Source organism: Takifugu flavidus, chromosome 1 (assembly GCF_003711565.1).
Source record: "Takifugu flavidus isolate HTHZ2018 chromosome 1, ASM371156v2, whole genome shotgun sequence".
In the NCBI taxonomy this organism is placed as follows: Eukaryota; Metazoa; Chordata; class Actinopteri; order Tetraodontiformes; family Tetraodontidae; genus Takifugu; species Takifugu flavidus.
Window position 1 is genome coordinate 3894673 of NC_079520.1, and position 26100 is coordinate 3920772.

Sequence of the window (26100 nt, forward strand, 5' to 3'; positions counted from 1 at the left end):
ACATTGACATAGAGAGAGAGAGTGATAAGAAAATATGATATTCTAACCTGTTCTATTTGTCAGAAATACACTAAAAACCAGTTCACACACACTGACAAACAGATTACAGAATAGGCTTCTGTGCACATCCTGTGGTATGAAGCCCAATTTTGTGGATGATTAAAACCCCTATGGCTGTGTCGCTGACAGATTCCGCTCCTCGGCCAGAAAGCCTCTTCACAGACAAGGAAACCTCGCTGGTGATACGAAACACATTTCTCTTATTCAGCTGGTGCGTTTCCATCACGACTGTTTACCAAAGCTGTTTGGAAACGATGCATAGAGGGACAAGAACAAATATCAGACTGAAGTGTTCGAGACGGTTTTATTGTCAAATGCTGGTAAAATGGCCAATAAAACACCATAATCACGAAAACAATTCAAATAAAACTCACATCATTTCAAAACCAGACCATTAGAGCCCTTTCATGAACATCACACAAATGTACAGCCCAGTTACAATATCTTTATGGATGATAAGACAATTACAATCTCTTTAAGACATTCAAATACATTAACAGCAGTTTGTTTTGTTGTTTTTTTGTTGACAATTTTGAACATTTAACAGAGAAGACACAAAAGGAAGGTGTATTCCTCATGATTATAAAGACGGTGTACACTCAGCATGAACATTATTGGACAGTCAACTCTTCTAATGCTAACACCCTATTTTTGTTCTGCCTTTTTTTTTTCCTTGACTATTTTGTTGGATGCAAACGCGGCTAGCAGGAGTTGAAATGCCGTTGGCCAGATTGAATCCACAGTGCTGCGGCAAATAAGTTACAGAGAGGAGGCACTTGGAAATAATCGCATCCTGACCGGCAAAACAATTCTGACAGACAGCTGCCAAATCATCCATATAGCAGTTGTGAATGTAAATGAGTCCCCATGAGTGATTGTTTTTAACTGTAATCAATAGTGGCAGCCCCCATATGCAGTATCCAAACAGTGTGTTTGCTACATTTGTAAACTGGGTTTGTTTTCTATTACCCAGACTTGTAAAATGACATTTGCATTGACAGCGTGACACAAAGAGCATAAATCAAAGAATGGATCATATCTACAGCCACATTTAATCACCAGAGTGGGAACGCCGCCGTATTCCATCTCTGCGAGTTGAATAGACGTAGCAGTATTTTGCTTTAATTTGTGCTATCACAGTTGCCCTTTGTAGTTGCAGAGACAGATTTAATCACATTTCATAAAATCTGAATAAATTATCTGGAAAATTACAAAAGATAGCCTTTCTGAGGTCTAAAAACACCAAAAAGTGGCCAGTTTTAGCCACTGAAATACCTCCGATGATGTGCTCAAAAACATTTTCGATTGTGTTTGAGCAGCTTTGCATGCGTGGATCTTCAGCTGCTAGAGGACGGTGCTGATGGTGTCAAAGTCTTTGCTGATCTGGGAGCTGCTTGGCAGGGACTTGAGGTACTCCAGGTGCCTCCTAGCATCCTCTTGATTGTGTCTCACGTAGTAGATGACGTACGCGATCACCATGGTGAACCATCCGAACATGGTGACGAACATGGCGACGTCGGTGGTTTTGTGATGAATGTTGCAGAAGTTGATCCCTGAGTCCAGCACCTGGATGACTGGCTTCCCTGCGTATTCCTCCTGGGCAGCTGTGTGGCAGACGACCTCGTTCACCGTCTCAGGATCCAGCTGGAGCTCCCTCAGCACCTCCTGCAGCGTGCACTCGCAGGACCACGGGTTGTTCGATAGGCTGATTCGCGCTCTGAGGTGGGAAAACGCCTCTTTGGGGACGCTTCGGATGCGGTTGTTTGAAAGGTCTAAGACGTGCAGGCTGTCAGACACGCCTTGGAAAGCCCCTACCTCCACGGTGTCTATGTCATTGTTGGACAGGTCAAGCTCCTGAAGGTAGTGCAGTTCTCTGAACGCGTGGTTGGGGATGTGTGTGATGTGGTTGGACCCTAAAAGTAAGACAACGGTATCTCTTGGAAGATCTGAGGGAATCTTGTCCAGACCGCGGGATATGCACTGGACCACAGTCATGCCGCTCTTCTCTATACAGTGACAGCTTGAGGGACAGGCCATCACCGGTGGGTTTAATATGAGTGTTGCCAAGAGCAAACTCCACAAAAGGGCAAAAGGGGTCTTCTTGGGCATATCAGGCCCTGCTCTGTCCTGCATATTCAGCAGCCACTTCCCACTCCTGTCAGGTCAAGGCAAACATAGTTCCCGATGCTGCTTCCAAATGCTGAAGTGATGCCTCTGCTCATATGACACAATGGCTCATCTCGTGAGACGCATTTAAAATGGATCCAACAGACTTTCGCACAATCTTATGGAATCGATTTCAAAAGAGCTCATCCAAAGATGGAGCGGATCACTGAGCATATTTCCAGCAGTAATCTCAGGTTCATGGCGAGAGTCTTGAAAGCTTCAGTCAGTTAGGAGGGGAGGGGGCAGCGCACCATGTCCAGCACTGCAAGAGACAAAGAACGCCGTTATTCTCGGGGAGAGACCCCAATTTTCGATATCTGGATGCAGCAGGAGCTGGCATGACCGCTGACGATGTTGGAGGCTAACACTAAATGACTCTTGGAAGCATAATTCATCTTCCAATTGCTTTTGTCTCCCCAGTATGAGAGGAGCCATCGAATCCCCCGCAGTGTAATGTGATTATTTCGAAATATCCATTTGGCTATAGCAAATCTCATAAACCAATGTGCCCATTCATGGGTCATCTGTAACATTTTCTCATTCAATTAAGCAAACATCATTTAGTTCTGCTCCATCTTCTATAAACAGTACAATCAAATGATTCTGTGCTTATTTGCTGTAGCCAATTTTAGTCAGTCCTCTGACTGTGGAACAGAGGGAACTGAATAATAACATATATATATATATATATATATATATATATATATATATATATATATATATATATCCATGCTGTCAACTCTGTCCAACTCTGACCGAAGGCTATTCTGTGTCCATTTCAAGGACTGTGTCATGATGTGTGTAGTTGCGAGCGGGCGGATCGTCACTTAAGGAGTGCGCACCCTCTGCTGGGCTAAACTGATCCCACATAACCCCTCGCTGTGTTCGAGGTCATCTGCCTGCGTGCCTTTTCTATTTTTCCCCCCTCCTGTCTTTGGCACGGACTTCTTTTACCCCATCAGCTATTCGCTTGCTCGTCATCGCGTTCAGCGGGAGGTGCGGACGCGTGTCACGCACGCTCGCAAAGGTCGCCAAAACACCCCCACGGTCATGTTATGACATCAGGGCATCATTAAGTAAAACGTTAGGTTATTTTTACATGGTGTTCTAGTGAGGGGGGAACTGACAGGACTTCTCATAGTTTTTTAAATCGTAATAAAAGTGGTAATACTATTCTACTTAAAGTTTGAACTCTAACCGAATGAATCCGCTGTAATTATACTCTAACTAATTACTTATAACTTAATTATACTGAATTAGGAGAATATTCAGTGAAATTGTTGCGGAGCCACGTACCGTGATGCATTCCTCCAAAGATCGGTGCAGCTGTTACTCTGTATGGAAGGAAAATAAAATAAACCTTCATCTTGAGGTGGAAAGTGCCGGTTACTTCCGAGCGTCCATATTCCCGAGAGGAAATCAGTTCCAAGAATAAAGTTGCCGCTGAAGTCTGTCTGTGAAATGAGTCACATCTGCATACGCGTCTCTTTTATGTCACACTTGTTGATGACGGCGGGACGCGCGGAGGCGCACAGGTCCGACTGGTCACACAGATCCACGGACGAGGCTTCTGCAGCTCTCTCCCTGCTCCGGTCCCCCCGCCTGTCTGTAGGTCTCCCTGTCTGTCCGTCGATTTCCATGGTCCTCTCTGTCTCACTTCTCCAGCCGATTTCGAGATGTTATTTATTTCATGCCTTTTCTTATAGTCCCCCCTCCCCCTTTTTAAATTAAATCCTCATCCCGCCGTTGAAAGACAACCCTTTCCCCCTATTTTTAAGCGTATATTCCTCTCCCATAATCCCAAAATACCATTTTAGCAAATTGTATTCTCCTCTGATAAAATTATGGGACTATTATTGCAAAATGACGCAATATTATTCCTGTATTTAATTAACTAAAAACATATAAAAGACAGGTTTCTTTTTTTCTGGGGGGGGGGGGTTTGGAGGGAAGCATGCACAATAAGGTAAATGGAAGAATGATGAGATCCCTTTGATTTGTTTAGGCGTTGATGTTGACCGTGTGTTTGAAAAAGGTTGTGATTTTCACATCACGTTAACGACAGGCTCATCCCACAAGGCTGTGGTCGTCTCAGGTGACCTCTTCAGCTGCGCTCACAATGATGTTTGTTTAGCCTGAAACATATGGCTTCAAGTGAAACCCCATGTGTGGGTTTTAAAAAAATGTCCACTTCCATTTGCTCCCCCCACTCCCCTTCCCGGGGTTTAAATGTAGGTCACCCAGGTGTGTTATTGGAGCTATGAAGAAGGTTTCATGGACCTGTACTGCGGCACTTTCTGTGCCACCTGGCAAAATGATGAATTGTCTATATTAAGTCCACTATGGTGCATTCTGCTCCAGCTATAACCATGTGAAGTGAGTCACTATAGGGTGTTTAATATCTCTGTAAGGCTGTGCAAGTGCAATAAGAGAAAAACACTTTAGATTTACACTTCTTGAACACCGGTGTCACAAGTGAGCTTTCTAATATCATGAACTACGACAAATCCATATTTTTATGTGAGCAAAGCATGAGTGTATTGTAAGGGCTCATCTGAGCTTTGTTCCACTTTACTGAACACTCCACTTTGTTGCATCGAAGAAACTTGACTGTTTTCCATTGACAAAATCCTCACTTGTAGCATAGAGGAGATGAAGCCCAAACAAAGCCAAGTTTATGTGGGATTAAGGGTGAAATAAAGGACTATTAAGGAGCACAGTTTCTTGTCTAATTCCAAATTCAACATCGATTGATTCGCTTCTTCCAGAGGAAGGAAAACATCAAGTTTTTTCACTTCACAGCAAGAAGGTTCCATGTTGGAATCCCCTGGGAGGCTTTTCTTTGTGTAATTTGCATGTTTTCACCGGTTCATGCATTTTGGGGGATGGTGGAATTGGCTAATGTGTTTATTTAACAACTGAATCTTCTTGGTACCAGGTCAGGTCATAAAAATGTCTGGACTCACTGTTTTGTAAACCACTCACCAAGATTAGGAAATATTTGATGCAATGTTTGCCTTGCATGCATCATTAGGTTTTACTATTGCAATATGAAGTAATCGGATCACATTGTTTATGCGTAACATTGGAAAATTTGGGGAATTAATTGGAAAATCATTCTGTAAACACGGCAGATCTAATTTTAGGCCAGCTAGCTTTTTACTTCACGAACCCCACCTGGTGAAATATTATAAGGTGAGGTGGAAGAGGAAGAGAGGCAGTAAATGGCACTTTAAATGGCACCATAAAACAATGCCTGTGTAGGTTTTAAAGTCAAGTGTGGGGGCTTTGACAACTTTTACCGCAGAAGGCTGTCTAGAATGGGTAAACGGTTCCACAACCCTCGTCACGGAGAATTGCCTGCGACTTCGGTGATTGCCATTTCATCACATGTCTGTGCGTCTAAATGTGACTCAGCACAGATCATATCAGTAAATCAACAGATGGGAGCAGATGATACATTATATGCTTCACAATTCATTCCCAGATGTCCGGACACCTGAGGAAAGCCCTGGCCATAAAGAAGTGGCACCACATTCATGTTATGTTTGCACATTGCTGTTAGGCAGAAAATGTGCTTGGTATTATTTTAGGTGCTGCATTTCCACATTGGTGACTCTGCAGGATTAGAGGAGAATGCAGGTTTTCATGCTTAAAACTACTTGAGGTGCTGCCAATATTAATAAAAGCACCCACCGGCTGGTTGCATGCTGGGAGTCATCATGCTGATTAAATCACTCGCATGTCAGAGTTTCAGTAGGCCTGACTAACACACCTTTCACATATATTAATGTTTCCCCTCATTCGTGCGGCACTGCTAATAATCTTTTACTGTTCATTGCATCTAACAAAGGCAGACATTAATATGTTAATTTACAAGCTGAGTGTATTTGAGATACAATGGTGGGAAAAAATACTAGCATCCCGAGGAGGAGTTTAATCAAAGAACATATCTGCTGATCCTGATGATTCTTGCAGAGGTACATACTCTCACACCCATTCTTCATCTTGCCTGACTAAATAAAGGGTCATAATGGAGGGCTTTAAACCATGTGGACTGTTCAGTATTTTGATATTTTTGAAATATGCTGCATTGTTAGACACCAGGAAGTGTTGTTTTGTTCTTGTAATTACTTTTAAAGGTGCTGACGAGTAAATGTCAAGTCACAGAAGGTCTTCTATATGTCCCTCATTGAATGTTTCAGCTAATAAATATGCATGAAGTTGGAGTTCCAATCTCAGTAGTGATATTATGCCTTTGGACATCCCCAAAAAGCAGCTATGCATCATCCACACAATCCACTTACTTTAAAGACTTGTTATACTGTGGTGCAACAAAAGCAACATTCGTAAAACATCTTTACACAATACTTAGATCCTCAAACACAATATAGAAAGAAAACAGAAGGTGCTTCATCAATATGGACTGCAGGCCCAGGAAGAATCAACAACACCAATCAAATGTTTGTATATTCTATTATTTGTACATAGTTTTAGAAAAGTTCTGAAATAAGTCACTTTGTGAAGCTTAGTCACATGTGGTGTCCTTGTGTGCCCTTGATGTGGCAGGAGGTTTGAAACGAGACAGACGCTGTAGCAGCAGCAGCACCGGCAGATTTTCCAGACCCCGTCCACCACAGTGATACAGCCAAATTCCCACATCAGCAACTCGCACCAACTTTCTTCAATCACTATAAAGAAACACAAAGGCTGGAGGGTGTCCCAGTGAGTAGCTATTTATCTAGATGAACCCCAGCATTAGGTTTAGCTCCATATCAATTCATTGTGATTAATGTGGCCACAGAAGGATTTTTGCCCATGTCAAGAAACTAAAAACTGGCCCTGGTTCCAACAGAGACTGTAACAAACTATAAATACTTGTCATTATTCAATATTTGTCAATAATGACCCCCCCTACCCCCATCAAGTGCTTCTAATGATCACCATTTGTTTATATTATCCACAGATTAGGACAAATTCAACAAGTCCCCACGTGTAATTATCCCTGGGACAACTACAGTAATAACAGCTCCAAAAGCACAAACACATTCATCCAACTCTGTCAGGAGCCAGAGGAGATGGTGGCACTGATGTATATCTCCGATGTGACACTGAAGATAAAATACTGACGGGCGGTTGGGTGTGTGAACCTGTGTGTGCGTTACGTACTCACTGCCAGAGAAAAAAACACAGTCGAGGGCAGAGGCCTTATGGTGACAACTCCTCCTCTGCCTGTTCACCTGCCTCTTAATGGATCTCCAAATGTTTTAGAGGAGACAAATTACCCATGTCCTCTGCCTGCAGCCTGTTCAACCTCCTGTCGCCTACTTACTTAGCCAAGTGTATCGCTGTGGATTTCCTCTGGCAAAGTAAATTCATCTCCTTTGAAGGTTGGGCAGGGGTGGTTAAGAAGATGATGGGAGCCTTCAGTTATAATTTGTAGTGATGTCCAGTGGAGCAGAGCGTCAGCAGCTAATAGGATCCACATGTGGACACGTCAGGTGAGGCTGTTTAGATTCAGTGTAGAGGTGTTGGAGTCCGACAGAACTGCTAGTGTACATTCAGTAACTCAACAGGGTCAGCTACACTGGGAGAATGCCATTCATCATGGGGCCCTGGGGGGTGCTCGGGAGGGGGTCAAGAAGGTCCCCTGAAGCTACTTCCTGTCTGAAGATTAGAACTCCGACAGGTTGATGAAGAAGTTGACGTGTGAGGGCATCTGGGGAGGTGATCAAAAGGATATGAGTAGACAGACTCCTGCGGGAGAACCACGCCAGCCAGGAGAACACAGACAGGCTGCAGAAGCATCCCATCAGCTCGCATGAGCCACAATGCCCCAATGCCCTGATGTTCACCAGGTGAGTCGTGATGGTGAGACCAGGATTCCTGATCAAGAAGCAGCAGCAACAGGAAGGCTTAAACGTCCTGCAGGACACAGTCATGGACGACACGGAGCACTTGAGACCTGCAATAGGTTTTAGAGTATAAGTTTTACGATGTTTTAGCTGATAGACACATGACTAGAGGGGAGCCTTGTGCAAATGGGAATGCAGAAAAGGTGGGGGGAAAGATGGGTCTTTGATATCCATCACTCCCTTCGTCTCTGTTTGACCAGACTGACTATAAAGTCATTTAAGAAAATGAAATCCTGTCCAACTTCAAATCGTGCCCTCAATTTAGTTTTTGCTCGTGCCAGAAATCTTAAAATAAAATAAGTATGTGCGGCCAAAAAGATGTTCAATTATGTCACATTTTCCCACCTGCATGTTCGTGTAGAGGTTCACTACAATTAGCAAAGCTTCAATGACTCTTTTTTACCCCTTTCACTCCTTTTCGGTGTGGCATCTATTCACATCCTTCAAGGCAGAATAATCATCATAAATTACCCTCTGTCAACAATCTCGCCATCATTTTCCTGTCACATTTACAGATGAAAGCTCTGGAATGCACTAAAGTGATTACCGGCGTTGTGGCCTTTCAGGAAGAAGTTGAAGCACTAATATTATTTTGTCATGACGGTGATGTCTATTGGTCACCCTTTGTACTGTATTTAGTGGAACCCAGTAAAATACCATTGGAGGACCAGGGACTAAAACATCCTGACCAGTACTCTGCTGCTAAAAGAGCGAAGAACCTGAAAATCTCTTCTGACATGTTTCAAAATGATAAATGGGACATTTTTATTTCAGTCTTTCTATTGTTTTGGCAGTGGATCGAAACTGATAAAAAACATCAGAGAAAGGGAGTAAGACAGTGATTTGGATCAAATGGATATTTCTGCTACATTCCCTCAAAAATGACTGGAATTATAAAGACTGAGATCTATCGTGAGCAGCCTGAAGCCAGGTTGCTCATACAAGAGGGACCATCGTTTGCGTGGGATGAAAATGTTCTAAATCACTCCTATATGGATTTCGGGCTTATTTCAGGCCCTTTAGAACTGGGACTTTTTTTTTCTTCTTCAGATTTCAGCTTTGAAGCCACTTTAAAAAATGATAGCGTGATATATTTTATGGCCAACCTAATTGTAGGCTTAGTGCTGCAGTGTAACTATTATTTAAGCTGAAATTTTGAACTTTGAATTGAGTTTGAAAGAGTTACCAATTTAACTAAATAACTAAATCAAACCGCTGCAGAGAGGTGCAAAGCTCATCTTTTACCTTCTAATGCATCTGACAAGTCATTTATTGATGTTGATGAAACATTTTGGTGCAGCTACAACGCAGCCAAGACAGAAACATAAACCTGTGATGTCCCTCAGCCCCACGTTAGAACATGAATTATGCATTATGTAAATCACCTAATTGCAGAGTTTTAGGAGTATTGCCGTTTTGTAGCAGCTAATCTAAACCCAAGGGTGGATTCATTTTCTACCCATAATGCTTTGCAAATCGTTTCAAGCCTACTTGGCAGAATTTCTTAACTGCTTCAGGACAAAAAGTAAATTAATAGTGTGATGTCATTCCTCTAAATGACAGTTCAACTCTCGCTCTCTACTAAAATTTTGTATTGCAAAGGCAAAAATTGTGCTTTCACCTTGCGATCCGGTATGACCTTTTACCATATGGACACCCCACAATAATGACATTAAAAAAATCTATTAATCTTGGGTGTGTTTTTAATCATAAATGGCTCTAAAGTATCATAGTAATGAAAGTAACACAATCAAGAGGGTTTAGGGGTCGGGTATAAATAGTTCTGATTAAACACGTCACTCTACAATCATAGTTCTTACATTTGGAAAGAAACACCTTGGAAGCAGAAAAAAACCCACCTTCATTAAGATGTCATTCCTCTCTATGGTCTTATCACAGTGAGTTTGAATATATTAGTTAATGGTCTGGAATCATTGATCTTGCTGAGGCCTGTGTAGGGTGGACTCTCTGGCCGTGACCTTGGCTCTGAAACAATGATCAAACTAAACTCTGGATCCATAATCCCATCCAAATAGCTCCCAAGGTTGGAACTGTGCCCTTTCCCTCTCAGTCCTGACCTTTCCTGAGATTTCAAATTGAATATTTCCATTGCTTCTCAGCTCTCTCTTAAATGTCACTTTCCAGAATCCAGCACGTGATCACCCCTGGTTGGAACGGGATGATCCTGATAATTCGCAGCTTCCGGTGTGATGATTTCACAGGGGTCTTAGTGATCACGCTGAAAGCTGGAGCATGACAGGTTCATGAAGACACATGATTAATTGCAGGGTATAAAGTTGAAATATAGACATGGTAGGATGGGGTAAGATGTACAGGTGGTTGACAGGTGTTGATTAGGAAAAGAAAGAAGAAGTCTGCTTGCAGTTTTATGTATATAGCACACCTAAGAACAATCAAAATGTTCTCTTTTTGAGAGCAGCCATAATGGAGGCCCAAGGTCTATTTAATAAAACACACATTTATTGTGACTAAACACCAGGTATCGATTTGGATAAACAGGTATCCTTATAATTGAAATGTAGGGTAGGTGGGGCCACTGTGGGCAGCCAAATCTTCAGTGTAAACACACATTATCTAGTTTCCACCAAGGCCAGGTAACAGGAATTATTATGGGACAGGTTCCCACAAGAATTTGATTATACAGTAATACATTAAAAAAATACAGCATATTTTAAAGTGAACTTTTTTTTATTGTCTTTTTCAAGCAAACAATTGCTCTGCCTCATTGTGCTGCAAAGTGTCTATTAATCAATACTGAACATGCTGAGTGCAATGATGACTAAACATAATGGCTGCAAGGAGAATGTTTTAATCAATGCAATCAGGAAGACTGAGCACAAGACTGCTTGAAACCGGACATATTTAACAACCATGAACGATTCGGTGCAGTGACACGGCAGCGCTGCACACAAAGTGACCCCTTGATGCCCCTAAAGAGAACCAAGTTAATTTGAAACATGCCTGTGGACAAAATCATCCCCTGTGGCACTTGAGCACACATGGCAGCTGAATACGATCGTGCAGCGTGGCTATTCTCATGTGTGAGAAAGGGCTGCTTGCTGGGAGAAAAGATCAATCTCTTTTAGAATATAAGTTCTTAAACATGGTGGGTTGCTGAGCACAATTTAGACAAAAGTCTCTACAAGATTATTTTCACTTGGACCATCAAGAGTCTTTTTTCTGCAATGTTACTTTTGATTGCATCATAATTCATAGTCTTGATAAAGTCTTGCCCTTTGACAGCCCATTTCTGTCCAGGTTTTAGCTGCTTTGTGTATGAAAGAAGACTTTTCTCGGGCCTAAAATCCTTCCTGAAAAGCAGTAGTCCAGTCATTTGTATTAGTAACCAATTTTAATTAGATGAATTTTAAGGTTTTGTTTTAGCACACTCGAGCTAATTCTATGCTATCTTTCTGTTTAATATTCAAAAATGCAAATGATCTTGTCCGACATAAACCCTCATCAGTGTAGAATAATACTTAGTGATGATACCAGTGACAATAAATGTGTGTGAAGAATGATAACAACTGGATAAAAATGTGCCAGAATATGTCTGATAAAACATTTTTAATCTGTTTAATGTTTAATAAAAATTCACCACACCTTTTGACCAGCTGGTTTTATCACTGTGTGTACTTTGGAAAGATTTCATACGAGCGAAAATAAATCATAAACTACCAAAACAAATGAAAATTTTGGGGCTTACCATTAGCAGTACCATTCGGGCTTTCTTGAACCACAGTGTATCCCAGAGTATTCGCTCATTGCTCCTTAAATTAATTATTAATTTTGGGGGCAAGAGCAAAAGCGTTTCATCTCCTAAAATAGTGTGTAATTTACTCCACAAGTCTGTAATTTACTGCCTCAGACAAATTGTGTTCCTGTTTTGCAATAAATTAAATATAACATGATTTTGTGCTTATGATAATTATAGCAATAAAAAAAAAATCAGAACTGCACCAGTCAAGGGAAATAAACACATTTTATTATCTTTATTTTTTCTTACAAAACAGTTCAAAATCAACTTCAATAAATAATAAATCCGATGCAAACCTGATCCAACATAAACATTCCCTTGAAAAGCTTTGTACATGGTAAAATCTTCTGAGGTGGAACACAGAGTGTAAATTCAGTAACGAGACTAAGCCGATGCAACTCGAGTTGCTGGACTTTCAAAGAGAGGAGCAATGCCATGACGATGACGTGTGATGCTCAAAAAAAAAAAAAGGCAACAGAGAACACAGAAACAATGTGAAACAAGGACAATTAAACTGAAGAAAGAAAGAGCAGCCCTCAGTCACCTGTCCCTCAGTTTGATCCAGATGCAGCCAAATGAATGCGTGATACAAATGTACATTCCTGATGTAGATGAAAAGCAATGCAGTAATGTAAATGCAGCAATGTTGTGCACAGCCTTGCTTCAGCTGCAGCACCTATTACTGACTGATCCTGTTAATGTATGATGGGTACAAAAAGCCACTACCTCAGTCTAAACCGCACGAGACAATAAATATACTCCAAACATATAACTGTCACTGGAGTGGTTCATCACCAGGCAAGTAAAATGTAATTTTTAGAACATTAAAATGAGTAAAATTAGGCGCTACAGTCACTCGCTGATCAACTACAACATTAAAACCCACATTAAAAAATATGAATCTTATTGGTCCTTTTTTGTTTTTAGTGTCTGTTGGGACTTTAGTTCCTGTCAGCCACATTTTGTATCTGACACACACCACTCATTAATATTAAAGCCAGGCAACCCCCAGGAACAGTCCCAAAGGTAGCTGGATAATGCACATCAGGGCAACAGTTCCATTCACTAATGACTTATGGAATACCTATTCTGTGTACGTAGCTGGTTGTCATAGTAATGTGATGGAAAACTGTTGACGTGTGCTACATGAACAGGAACATTAGAGGAGTCCGACACAGACGGACTGCTGGAAGTGACAGGATTAGCTCAAAGGAGGGACAGGGGCCCCTAGTCCGTGCAGCCCATAGTTACTGTTTAATCTGTCTGTTGCTACGTTACATAAATGATGTCATGTATATAATATCATTCACGTGTAATCTGGTCAATCATTGGCAATAATGGTGTGGCTGATCAGTGTCCATTTACACAGTTGGATGAGTGAAACAAAGAGGGAAAATGTCAGATTATATAGAGTGACACTGCAAGTAAATGGAGTCAAACAGATGTTCTGAAGAGGACGTCATTTCCAGAGTAATCAGCATCTCTAATCAGCAGCATCGTAGTCTGTCATAGCTTTATAAGTGCTCGATTAGGAAGAGACCGGGAAGGAATATCAGGTGTAACGTGCCAATGTTAGCGGTTAAAGTACATCTGTGTATACATTCAGCTTTGGTTCGGATGCAGACCGGCTAACAACCAGAGGTTAGAGATACTGTCGCACTGACTCACACATCAAAGTGCACATCAAAGGCTTCGCTGCAGCTTGATTGCCTGCAGAACCTGCAAAAACAATCACGGGTTCACCTTAGATGCATAAAACATTTGTTTCCATCGCTTCATGCATCCTGAGCAGAAACTCTTCTGTATCTAGAATGGCTTTTTGCCCACAGGCGTGTGTGAGAGAGGAAATAAAGATATGAGTGACAAACAAATTCTCCCTTCCCAGGAGGATTTTCTCCCCCTTTGACTCAGAAACTCAAATGAGCTACTTAGGAGTGTAAATATAGGCCACACAATCCCCAGACCTGGCTGTACAACCCGCTACATGTCCACATTTATACGATGGCAACATGAGAGATATGATTACACGTTGGTAGAGTATATAGGTGAATGATATGGCTGTTTATTTATAGCATGCATTACCGCTGGAGATATTTACTTCCATTCCTCTCCCCAACCTCTGAGACACGCCTTACAAGAGCCTTGGAAAGACGGATATTTTACATTACGGTTTATTGGCCTGCACCCATGAGGTTTTTCAGATTGAAGCCATACAACATGTTCCTGGAGTGGGGTTCACTTCCTTTTATTACCTTTACTGGTCAGCTTTCAAAGGGCTGCACTGTTTCCACTAGCTGTTGGAGTATGACAGTTTTTAAAGATGAAATGGGATTTTTATTTAAAAAACAATGGCTTTAGTTTTAGAATCAATGCACCGGGCTCCACATGTCATTCAGATCCATCCAGGAGCTTAGGTTTGCATATATCTGGTTGGGACATGTCCCCATCAGTTTTATTATCTCCGTATTAGAGAACAAAAATCCTGAGTTAACTTTTAGAGTTAAAGGAGTATTTTTTATTTCTTTTTTTTAATCTTTAATTTAGTAATATGGAAAAGAATAGCTTAGTCTTATTATTACTGCATGGAATGTGGAGAGTTACTGGATCATTAATGACTCCTGTTTGCATGCGCACTGTACATCTGTGATTACACCACCAGAATGGATTAGTGATCTGTTTTGGTCTGGAGTGATGCATGAAATAATCCATCAGAAGTTGTGGGTGAAGGTTGGGGGGGAACCTTTATAAGGAAGGATCTATTGTTTGTTTCGCGTTGACCTTCAGGTACCTGTAGTGCAAAACTGAAAATCACAGTGACGTGTCACAATGTCGGGGAACATAAAACAACGGGGTGAATGAGACAGCACAGAAGGTACCAGAATCTGGAAAACAAATCGTTATATGACCTTTAGGTGCAAGGAGTCCGAGTTAGAGTTTAGATAGACGTGTTTACAGTAAACCCACCAGAAGTGATATAGGTTAAAGTCACAAAAATGTAAGAACTGTTAAACAAGGAGAGAAATTAACAAGGCGCAATGCTGTCTGTTCAAGGGTCATGTGATGAACAGCGGGGGCATGGGTAGAAATTAGAGCGTGCCCATTCCGGTGACTTCAGACGTCAGCCTGGACCCGTTGAGGAGAGGGCAGAGATGGAAAAGACAGAGGAGAAAAGGTGAATCACTTTCAGTAGAACCTTCTTGCTCCTTACGTGTTACATTCTGATCTGTGTTTTCTTTACTGTTGCAAAAATATGTACTTCAAAGCACAAAGAACACGGATCCTCTGTCGATCCACAATAGGAGTTATCCTGAAAAAACCCACATCTCAGCTCTATGCTTTCCATTTGCTCAAGGGTCATCTTTTATTTCTCAGTGACTTTTCATTTTTAAACAGATGCCCAACTTTTGAGAACCATAGACCCGACCTGGTCATGTGTGTGGTCACTCAAACCTGAATTCAACCTGATGCGAACTATAACTCAACCTCAAACTTGTTCACTGTGGATTTGGACCGTATTCCCAGGATTCTGAGTGCGGTTCCACAGCATAATCAAATGTTTTCTATGACAAAAGCAGAGACTTCTTTTTTAACCTTAGACGAGCCTTGTCTTCTGAATTTGCAACAAAGGAAAGGAATTACCTATCCAGAACCTTGTGTATGATTGGGTTTATTGTTGTTTGACACCGAACAACAAAGCCCGTGGTCTTGTAGTTAGTTTCGGCGAAATCACATTGCCTGCAATGTGTGGAATCAGTTTGCAACCCAATTAAAACAAACAAAAAATGCTGCTAGTTAGACCTTGTCCCTTCAATCTAATGCAAAAAACCTGTAGACAAAATCTCTGCAGTCTCTGGGAAGACCTGTGGGAGATAGGTATAGAGGTGAAGTGTGAAGATGTCATTCCACAGTGCAGCCATATCTCTGGACCTGCCGTTGGAGTTGTTTGAAAGCACCATCCATTCATTTCTAAGCAGACTGTTGTCTGAAATGGCTTTAAGAATTGAAAGACATGAAGTCATGTTTGTTAAGTGCGGCTTCTCCTGCTTGAATGCTGATAACATTGACTTTGAGGTGTCGGTAGCCTGTGGACTTCAATGAGGCTCCCTTTTCTTGGATTTGTAACTTAATTCTGAATATTTTTCTCCGTATATAATGAATTAGGACTTTTAACAGTGGATACAGGGGAAAGAAAAATAAGTTCATCTGTATTTTTATTTGACTATACTGTCCATTATCTACATCCTGCTTCTGTTCATTTAAGTCTCAGCGCCCAACAGATTTATTCCTGGAGTAAGCTGCTTTTAATTTAAAACCATAAATTGTTTTTGTGCCAGTGTAGCAGTGTTAGATCTCTCTTAACCGCCGCCGAACACTTGGTCTTATTTATTGATCGCCCAAATCACTAAATTGCAGGTTGTGTTCAAAGGCACAGATTACTTTTTTCAGCCCGTAGCTTTGCTCCCATGAGCTACTGACTTGCACCAAACGTACAGGCTGAAACTTAATGCATTTTAATGTCCACATTTGAATACAAACAAGGGGAAGTAACTGGAACTAAATCAAGAGAATAGCATTATTAAACACATTATTAATAATAGGTTCAGCTTTTTTTTCTGTGTTGTAAAACTGGGAACAAGTAAAATGGTTTTCGGTGGACAATCACAGATTGTTGGTTTGAATCGCTCACTAGTCAGCAGTTAAAAGGTTACCTGGCATTGATGAGATATTGTGCCAGGCTGATGTTAGCAGGGGTCCCAGTGATGGTGATTTGGCGCTCGGATGAGCCCTCCATGGCATTGGCAATTTTGATCTGTGCCCCAGACATCTGTCGAATCTCGTTTATTTTGGTTCCCTGGCGCCCAATAATGCAGCCTATTAGCTGAAAAACAAGCACTGGTCTTTGAACATGCAGCAGGAGCACTTGCACTCAATGTCAGTGATATATTTGATACAAGAAATGAGATTCAATGATCAGAAAATGTTCTGGGGTTAATTTGAATCCCACCGTTCAGAAAATTAGGTTTGACTAACAACAGCGAGTTCAATATAGCAGCTCAGTGAAGGCGTCCAAGATATTTAAAGAGGTGCTGAAACTTTCTATTTCATATTTGTAGAGTCATGACTATTAGCAGAAATCAAGAAGTTAAAAAAACTATATAGTTTACTGTAATGACAGCTTTAACTGGAAGAATGCAACTAACTCTTTCTAGATCTCTCTAGAAGGGTTTACTCACATCATTAGGAATGGTGAGTTCATGGGTGCTGGCTGGTGGACTGGCATCCAAACCTGAGTCAGAGACAAATGCAACCAAGAAGGTAGTTTGACTTTGGAAACCTCTCATGGCGTTCGTTCGTGCGGGCTTTGTACACGTCTCATACCTGGGAAGCTGTAAGTATTAGCGAGCAAGCAAACAAAAGCTGCATTTATTTATTTATTGATTGATTGATTGTAGCGAGGCTTCTTCACCTTCTTTCTCCTGAATTAAATTAAATGATGTGTTATTTGATTCAGTGCTAGAAAATTTGGACATTAAAAAATAAATAAATCTGAGATCTGCTGGCATCTAGTGGTGAGACTTTATTGAATTCAAATTTTTAACATCAGATGTAGTAGATCATAGATGGGAAAACACGAAATTCCTGTGCACAAAGAAGACAAAGATGGGGCAGCCAACGCCTAAATGCTACCTGACAATGGATGACTAAAAACTGTACACAGATAACCTTTTAAAATATACTTACCATATATATTTCTGCTATTATTTGTATTTAAAGTCACTTCTTTTGTAAGTTTAAGGTTTCTCGTTTGTATTTTTGCAAAATTTGTTTTGATGATGTGTTCATGATTATTCTTGCATTTGGTCCTTGATATGTGCCTAAATTCACAGGAAATATGGGGGAAATTCACAAGGTATTTTTGGTCTAGCGTGTCATAATCTTTCACTTTTCATTTTGTCCTCTTGTGCAAAAAAAGTGCAACACCCGAAAGATTTGCTATGTCCTGTTGCCAATTCTGCTTTGAAAAATATCCTTTTTACTTTGAAGACCATGTCTCTTTTTTTTGCTTTTAGCAGCATAAAATCAGAAGGAGCCAAGAAAGCAATATATATATATGAAACTAGGAGCCAAAAATCACAGGGGCTAATCATGCTGTGCCAAAAAGAGAGATAAGGTGGAAGGTAGGGAGAGAAAATGTTTCTCTGGATGCAAAGAGAAGGAATTATCCAAAGTAGTCCCTCCAGGAATTCACATTCTTGCAGCTGGAGTTCAAATTAAATGGATCCCCGTGAATTCGGTGTCACAGCAGTTTCATTCACTCTTTCTTCCCCTGAACCAAACAACCGCATAAGTGCGACAGAGATGTCTCACATTTACCTCCAAAAATCATTGCTCAAAGATCTTTGATGAAAAGAGGAACAGCTGCATGTGCTGAAAGAAAGAATTTTGCTTTTTGGTTTCCTTTCAAAATAAAGATTCCATTTTTAAAAGATTTAAAAATGTAAAGATTTTAGTAAAATTTAAAGCTTTTAAGTAAAAATGTACTCCCTTAAAACAAAAAATGTTGCTGCAAACTCGTTTCATTGGCAGGAATGCCCCCCCCCCCCCCCCCTTCCCCCCAAAAAGGGTCTGTGAAATCCTGGAGGGACTGCTGAAGGGTCTCGTGGGTACGTACCAGGGAAAGCAGGGGTGGTCTGTCCGAGAGGGGTAAAAGGGGTTTGCTGCATAGCCAACTGGTGGAGCTTGGTCAACTGCTGAAGGGTTAGGAGGGAAAGTAGAACTAAGAGGTTACTGTTACACAGGTCACAGGAAATGAAGTCAAATCTAGAGTGATGAAACAGTGAGGATTAGGAGGCCATGACACAGGGAAGTGAAGGACAGGAGGGGGAGGGGGGGGAACCCTGAATGATGATCATCTGCTTTGAAGCAGCAAGTCCCCGGATATGTTTATATATTCTGTGTATTTATAGTTTTATCTAATGTGTGGCTTTTTATATCCTAATTTTCCTTTACTAGAGGAGACAGAGTGGCAGGCACCTTTCATTACTGTGTGCCTTATTAGTTCACTTTTATGACTCAGAATTCTATTGAATAAACATTAGAGCTTTTCCCCACAACATGGTCGCTGTATATGTACCCCCCGCTGTGCGTCATTTCCATCAGGAACGGGGAAAGATGGATGCTTTCAGACCTTTTCCTCCTTTTAACAGGAGTTTTAATGAGGGTGGAAGAGAGCATCAATCCAGTGCTTGAGTGATTGTTGCGTCAACCAGCAGCTCCAGTGACATCAATCATTGCCCAACTGTGAATTAGTCGAACTGACGCAAGGTATCTTTTCAGCTATTCTTACCACAAGGACAGAGGAAGGCAGATTATTAATGACGACTACCTAGTCCGGTGGAATTAAAAGGGTGTCACCGTCCAAACCGCCGTTGCTTACAGTCCTCGCTTTTGTCATTATCACCAGCGCTCATTAGTTAATCAAAAAGCTGCAGTTCTGAGCTGCAGATACATTTTAGAACATACGTAACCACCAAAAAAGGAGTTATTCGTGGCTCGAAAGGAAACAAGTTGTTTGACATGGAGAGACTTTTATGACTATTAGATATTAAGATAGGGATACTGTTTAGAATTATCAGTTAAATTAAAGAAATTAACTCACATCTGGGTGTGGTATGGCATATTGTCCCTGAATTGTATAGGCCTGGAAAGTAAAAGAGAAATGGACAGTTTTAATAATTCATAATATGAATGGAAAGGCAACAAGGTAATGTACAGAGGAGCTGTGATCTTATTCAAAGAAGGACCCTCTGCTGTGTGGACATTTCAATGTGCCACGAACAATGAAATAACATCATAAGAACCAAAGTAAAAGGATGTAATTGTGTCAGTACGTAACAAGAATGCAAATATAAATAGTGGGAGAATTAATTAAGGAAAAGGAGCATTTAAAAATCCAGCCAATGGGAGGATTCATCACCCACTTGTTATTCATCCTCAAGCGTCAGCTGTGTAGCCACTTAAAAAGCTTGACACTTCCTGTAAATACAATCATCACATGACCTTTTTTATCCAAAACCACTGTAGGTGTAACTTATAATGCCCATACTTGTGCTTATAAACTCAGTTTGAAAGCATTAAAAACCTCTTTGGGGGATTTGTATTCAGCAGACATGAAATGCAACCTCCTATTTTTGCACTTTTGGTAAACCCTGCTGGTGCGTGCGCTTCAAAGGGTGCATTGTCCGTAGTCATCACCTGTTGGTTTCTACTCCATTTACTGGGTAGGCCCACAATTTCCAGAGAAAAGCCTGCAGATTGGACTCATTATGTGGATTTATATGCTGCGTTTCTCACGGTAAAGCGTTTCTCTCCTGCCGCTTTTGTTGTGCATTGGGCAGCTTTTAGAGCATCCAAAGCGCCTGTTCTCATTAGCATTTGTTGTGTGTTGAGGCTGACTCCTGTTGACATAGCTCACTGTTTCACACATGCCTGCAGCCTGACCAGTGTAATAATGTTGCACTGCTTGTGCTTTTGCTGCTGACGGTGGACTTATGGTCACTTGTTAGAAAAATGAAAGCGCAGGACATTTTGGTGTTTGAAAAAAAAAAAAAAAAAAAACCCAAAAAACCTGACACTGTAATTTTTCTAACGATGAGGGGTTCATTTGTAAAAGTGATATGAGGGCACTAAGTGAAAATGCTTGCAGACAAACGTGGCGGCTGATGTTGCAGTAAAAGTCCCGAGTTGATTTGGGGCACAGACTAACTAGCGATGCTGCAGAGCTGGCTCAGCTCTTACCTGACCACCAGAAAAAATGACTGGGGTGGAGGCGGGCTTTGGGCGGTAGGGAATGGTGGCACCTTTTGGTGGAGACTGGAAGGAAAGGAAGACAGGAAGACAGAGAAATGGCAGAGTTAGCAAAACTTTTATGGATTAACCCATATTTAATGTGTACGATACCCACTCCACACTGAGCTTCTCTGTCACTTTATGATTTATTTTACAGGACATGTATATCACATATCAGTCTGACTTTTAGGTTAATTGTGTTTCTTCCGTAAAACCAGAAGTTTGGCTTCAGTGCATTTTACTGGTACAGATAAAGTTCTGGATAACACACTTCCAAAGTTTCCAGGATTCAACTTTTTTATTTCCCATTTCCACATTCAGCTGACTGTGAAATGAATGTGTACTGGTGAGTACATGCATGGAAAATATTCATTAGTTCTGTAATTCACCTGTTTTATATTGTAAAGCTCTTTTTTATTTGAGTTTTTCTTCAGCAAGATTGGAAAATGCAGATTGCAGATATTAGGAAATTATTTTTCCCCCTCAAAGAGTGTTTCTGATAAATGTGTGTGCAAAAAAAGGACTACAATTCTGCTTTGTTTCAGCATAGATGCACAAAACCCAAATTATGAAGCAATTACACACTAAGGCTGCAATTAAATCAGGTTACTGGACACCGACAACAGCAGCAAATTGGCCTTGTCACTGTCTGGCAAGTTGGGCCAACCGGCAAAGGAGTGACCCTAACACACAACATAAACAGCATCCATAAATGAGAGCATGAAGTAGCCAATCAGAGCATGTACGGATGCAGCATGCTTGGTTTCTGATGCAGGTGAAACTTTCAAGATGTCAGGTTTACTTCAGAGGCTGCAGGACAGCCGCTGCACATTCAGATTACATTGTTATTGATTCAGTTATTCATGCTCAGCCTCAGCATCAAGGTTGCTGAATACATTGGAGAAAGCATAATCAGATTTCCTCTGCAGCATCATGAAGGCAAAGTAATCACTTAAATCTGTGTTTGAAACACGATACCAAGAATGTGCATAGGAATGTAACACCAATAAATCAGACGTGATTTTGTCTTAAATGCTAGCACAACAACTAGTGGTAGAAAAAAAAAATGGAGGCAACTACACCATTAATCCCAGTTCGTTCCTAAACCAGGTCATGCCTCCGCGTTTAAGCAAACATAAATATCAGGGTAAGGTTCTTATCAAATCCAAGCTGGTCTACTCGCCATTGTTCTCCCCCCTCACCCTTGACCCCTCCTCTGTCTCAGTTATTTTCTGAGCTTCTGGCATATGAACGCTGAAACTGTCTTTTATAAAGTTCAGGTTTATACATTTATACTTTGTCATACAACATATTCAACAACATCACTACATACCTCTAGCATGACCACACAGATTTGTTTAACACACTGAATGATCGCTTCTGGGGTCCCAGAGATTGTCACTGCACGCTCCGTGGAGTTCGGCAGCATGTCCCCTGCCACCTGAACCTGGGCCCCTGTGGACTAGAGTAGAATACAGCTGCTCATTTAACATGCACTCGTGTCTGCAGGGCAGCCCAATTAAATCTTCATGTATTTGTCTGCTGATTTTCTTTAATCAATCGTTTGCGCCTGTTTTCGTTCTAAGGTCATGTTTCATGTCTCGTGAGATTTCTGAGTGAGATTACCATTAACGCTTCTGATGATTTTTGAATAATTGTTTATTCATCAGTGATATTGTAATAATGGGTGAAAAGGCAAAAGTTGGAAAGTCTACCCACTATAAGGTGAACATGAATGTATTTTCAAGGATTCAGACTCTAATTTCTAGGTTTGAATGTTAATATTTCTGTCGGCGATTATGGATGAAATGTGTTGCTTTATTACAGTTTTGGAACCTGCTTATCAAATCAAAATAAATATAAATAAAAACAACTATTCACTTAAAACTATCTTTTAACACATTTTCCCCCCACGGCTTAATAACATAAGCGGGGGGACAGAAACGTGTGGCTGGCTGACCCTTACTGTTTGTCTTTCTAGTAGAATTAACCTCAACTGCATTTCCTAATTTGTTAGTCATAGAAAATAAATAAATAAATGAAAGAAATCATTTCATACCTCTCTCATTTCTTTTATTTTAGAGCCTCCTTTTCCTATGAGGGAGCCACATTGGCTAGCTGGCACCACAAGCCTTAAGGTGACTGGGGGCTTGCTGGTTGCTGGGCTGTTGCTCATAGAATTGATTATGTCCTTAAAACGACAAAATTCATGTCATTTTGCTGACAAGATTCAGTCAAAAACATTTAATTATTTCAGGAATGAGAATTTAGTCCATAACTCTAGCTTTACCGCCAGTGTCTGTGGTGAGGTTAACTGTAGCATTTTAGCTTTTAGCATAAAGCCAAACATTAGTGAGGCAAAGCGACACTAATAAGTCCCGGGGTGCCAAGCTTTGTTATTGCTTGTTGTGCATGAAAAGACCATATTGACTAGACAATTCAAATGTCCCAGAGGTGATCTGAGCACATCAATGGCTTCATATCAGCAACAATGTGAACATACCTCCTCAAATTTGTAGGCAATCATTGCAAAAGCCTTAAAGATGGTGTCTGTTGGCCCAGTGATAGTGACAATCCTTTCTGGACAGTTGCCCTCGGAAATATTGATTCTTGCTCCACTCTTGAAACGAATAAATTATTATTTTTTTAAAATAGATAATACTAAGTATGGTCTCATTTGATTTATTATTGTCTCAGTTTAGTAGAAGTGTACAACTTTTAATGAACTATTGAAACCATGAAACCCACCTCTTCTCTCATCTTTTTCACAGTTTCCCCTTTCTGTAGGCAGAATAAATAATTAAATACATTTTCAGTTATTATTATTTTTATCAGCAATACATGTTACTGAAAAAACTTAAATGAAACTAAACCATATATACCTTTCCAATTATGCTTCCGACCTCCTGCAATCAAACAAAAACAAGGTTAACTGTTGTCCTCGGAAGGTGAATGAGTTATCCTGGAAACTTGAAAGTAAAAATGCAGAGAATGTTATACGAATAAACAAATACATTAAAAAAAAAAGTCAAAAATAGAGTTATCTGTCCTGGTGAAACCAAACTGGAACTTTGAAGAGTCACAGCTGTGACCCGACTGGCAGATAAAATTAGAGGCGGATTTGTGCATCAGCAAAGTTGTGGTCTTTGTTTTTTTGTTCTCAAACTCTGACTACATCTTTTAAAAAATGACTCTTTAGAAACTCCATTGACTACACCTTCATTATTTGTTACACATATTGATGTTCCCGTGGCAAGTCTCTGTGTAAGTCCATCACTCACAAATGACGTGCTGTCATTTCCCATGAATTCAGCAACTCTAGTTATTTTAGCCTTTAAACAATGAGACATCACTCACATCTGACAATTGTTTCCTATAGCTGCCATATGTTGGACTGTCTTTAAACACACACACTTTCTGTCTTTTTCTGCACAGACAAGTCATGACTATGAAAGGACCACCATATTCTTCTAACCTCGACTTCATCACAATGTTTTCAGTATCCTTTACAGTTACTTTGGAGCAGTGGCTTCAAGGTGAACAACACCTGAGGGTCACCTGACTGCTCCTAAACTCACCAGCCCTTTTCCATATGTTAGTTTGAAGGGGATGACTTCGACATGGTGCCATCTCCTCCTCCAGTCATACGTCTTCTGGTCCCTGAGCCTTAATACAGTGTGATCATCACTATTAACTATCAGTGAGTCCTCTGGCTTCTGGTTACTTCATTATAAACTAGGTACCGGCAATAAATATGGGCTGGAATTCTTTATTTTGGTAAAAACCCTGTTGAAAAAAATGCCACTTTCAAAATCTACTGTGGCATTAATATTTAAGAAGTAAATTAATGATAATAAAAACAATGACATCAATGCCCAGTTCCTGACAAGTCCTATTGTTTCTAAACGGATGCGTGAATGGAATCTTTGGTGGTTCTTACCCATTACTGGAACATATTACTAATCCAGATAACATTTATAGCTAATCACTACTACAGAAATGCATTGGTTGGACAATAGGGATTGAGTTTTGCTGTAAAACGAACACAGCTGGGTGGTGGTAGTGGTATCTCCAACACAATATCAACAAACAAACCTGCCCAAGGGCAGGATAGATAACAAGGCTGCCTGGCCCCGAAGTATAAGTAGAAAGCAATGAATAAATGTATCGTTTCAGAATTATATTTAATTATTCCCAGCAGAAGCAGCGGTCAGAGCCACTCTGGTGCAGAGTGCTCTGCAGCGCAGCACCGAAGAGGTAAGACAAGGCCATCAGTCTCATATTTCAACACAATCTTTCAGAATCTAAGTTTAAGATGGGATGCCACAAGGTTTCTAGGAGATTCTGAGACAACTATGGATCTGAATGTGACAAGCAGACAAGCAGAGCTATTGCAGAACTCTGGCTTTAGTTTTGACTGGAGCTGGGATTATTCTGCACAAGTTTGCTTCCAAAGAATAAGTGTTAATGAGCAACACGGGTTTAGCAAAAAATGCTGAAAATGGAACAGCTGGAATTGATCTATCCTGACTTTTCTCCTAATGTCAGACTTAAGTTGTTGCCATAGTTACAGTATATTTAACGACTGCTGTATTGTCATTAGCCCATGCTTATCTGATTAAAACAGAGATCTTAATAAATACCATCTATATAAAATCAGATATGGCAGATCAATTTCAGTGTTAACAGCAGAGCTGCAGACTTTATTGTGTAACAACTCACAGCATTTAAGTAAAATCAAAGATGAAGTGAACCAAGTTCCCTTTAATCTCAAATAAATGACCGCAAATTCAGGAAACAAGAAATTCATGCAAACATGGCCCACACTGGCATTCGGTGCCTCCTACCTTTCCATGCATGAGCAGGCGGATTGTAAGGGTGACATTGAGGCCACCCTCTGGCTGAATTTTAGAGGGCTCCATGGAGGTGGATGTTTTGAAGAACAGGGTGTTTCAGAATGATACAGAATGGGGGGAGGGGTTAATCCAGCCAGCCAGTCACCTGAAAACACAGCGTTACACAAAACACACCTGTTATTTTGCGTCTGGTTGATATCATGATACCACACTTGGAAAACAAAAATGTCTGACTCAAAAACATTTTATTGTAGTCTGCAAATAAACCAATACACAGTTCAGGAAGAAAATATTCTGATATAATTGTGCTGTGTTCACTTTCTTTAGTTGTCCTTGTTGCATTGTTTAAATAGTTATTTTAGTATCTGTTTGTGGAAAATTCACTGTTACCAATTTTTTTGCCTTTCTTCATGATATGACTGTGATAATGTAAAATGTTAATTAATTTGGTCAAAGGTAATAAATGATGAGCATA

General features: G+C 40.6%; 2 protein-coding genes across 5 annotated transcripts in view; both read right to left on the reverse strand.

Moving 5' to 3' along the window:
- Positions 1-350: 350 nt before the first annotated feature.
- lrrc3 (leucine rich repeat containing 3) lies at positions 351-3884 on the reverse strand. The gene is made up of 2 exons (XM_057050709.1): positions 3523-3884; positions 351-2488 (listed from the first exon to the last, which is right to left on the reverse strand). The coding sequence occupies exon 2, from the start codon at positions 2191-2193 to the stop codon at positions 1405-1407; it is 789 nt and encodes a 262-aa protein (XP_056906689.1). The 5' UTR covers positions 2194-2488; positions 3523-3884; the 3' UTR covers positions 351-1404.
- An 8241-nt stretch (positions 3885-12125) lies between these two features.
- pcbp3 (poly(rC) binding protein 3) overlaps positions 12126-26100 on the reverse strand; it is a 31570-nt gene continuing 17595 nt past the window's right edge. The window contains exons 4-15 of one of the 4 annotated variants that reach the window (XR_008950496.1): positions 25617-25770; positions 23652-23675; positions 23518-23550; positions 23273-23389; positions 22829-22960; positions 22103-22231; positions 20719-20793; positions 19580-19621; positions 18593-18671; positions 17154-17206; positions 16629-16791; positions 12126-15042 (exon numbers count right to left, since the gene is read on the reverse strand). Coding sequence is in view for 3 of the 4 variants with exons in the window: in XM_057032251.1 (XP_056888231.1) it covers positions 15006-15042; positions 16629-16798; positions 17154-17206; positions 18593-18671; positions 19580-19621; positions 20719-20793; positions 22103-22231; positions 22829-22960; positions 23273-23389; positions 23518-23550; positions 23652-23675; positions 25617-25691 (966 nt within the window). In the remaining variant the exon portion in view is untranslated. Of the gene's footprint in view, positions 15043-16628; positions 16799-17153; positions 17207-18592; positions 18672-19579; positions 19622-20718; positions 20794-22102; positions 22232-22828; positions 22961-23272; positions 23390-23517; positions 23551-23651; positions 23676-25616; positions 25771-26100 lie in introns of all 4 variants that reach the window. The other 3 variants (XM_057032260.1, XM_057032251.1, XM_057032269.1) reach the window with 3 other exon arrangements.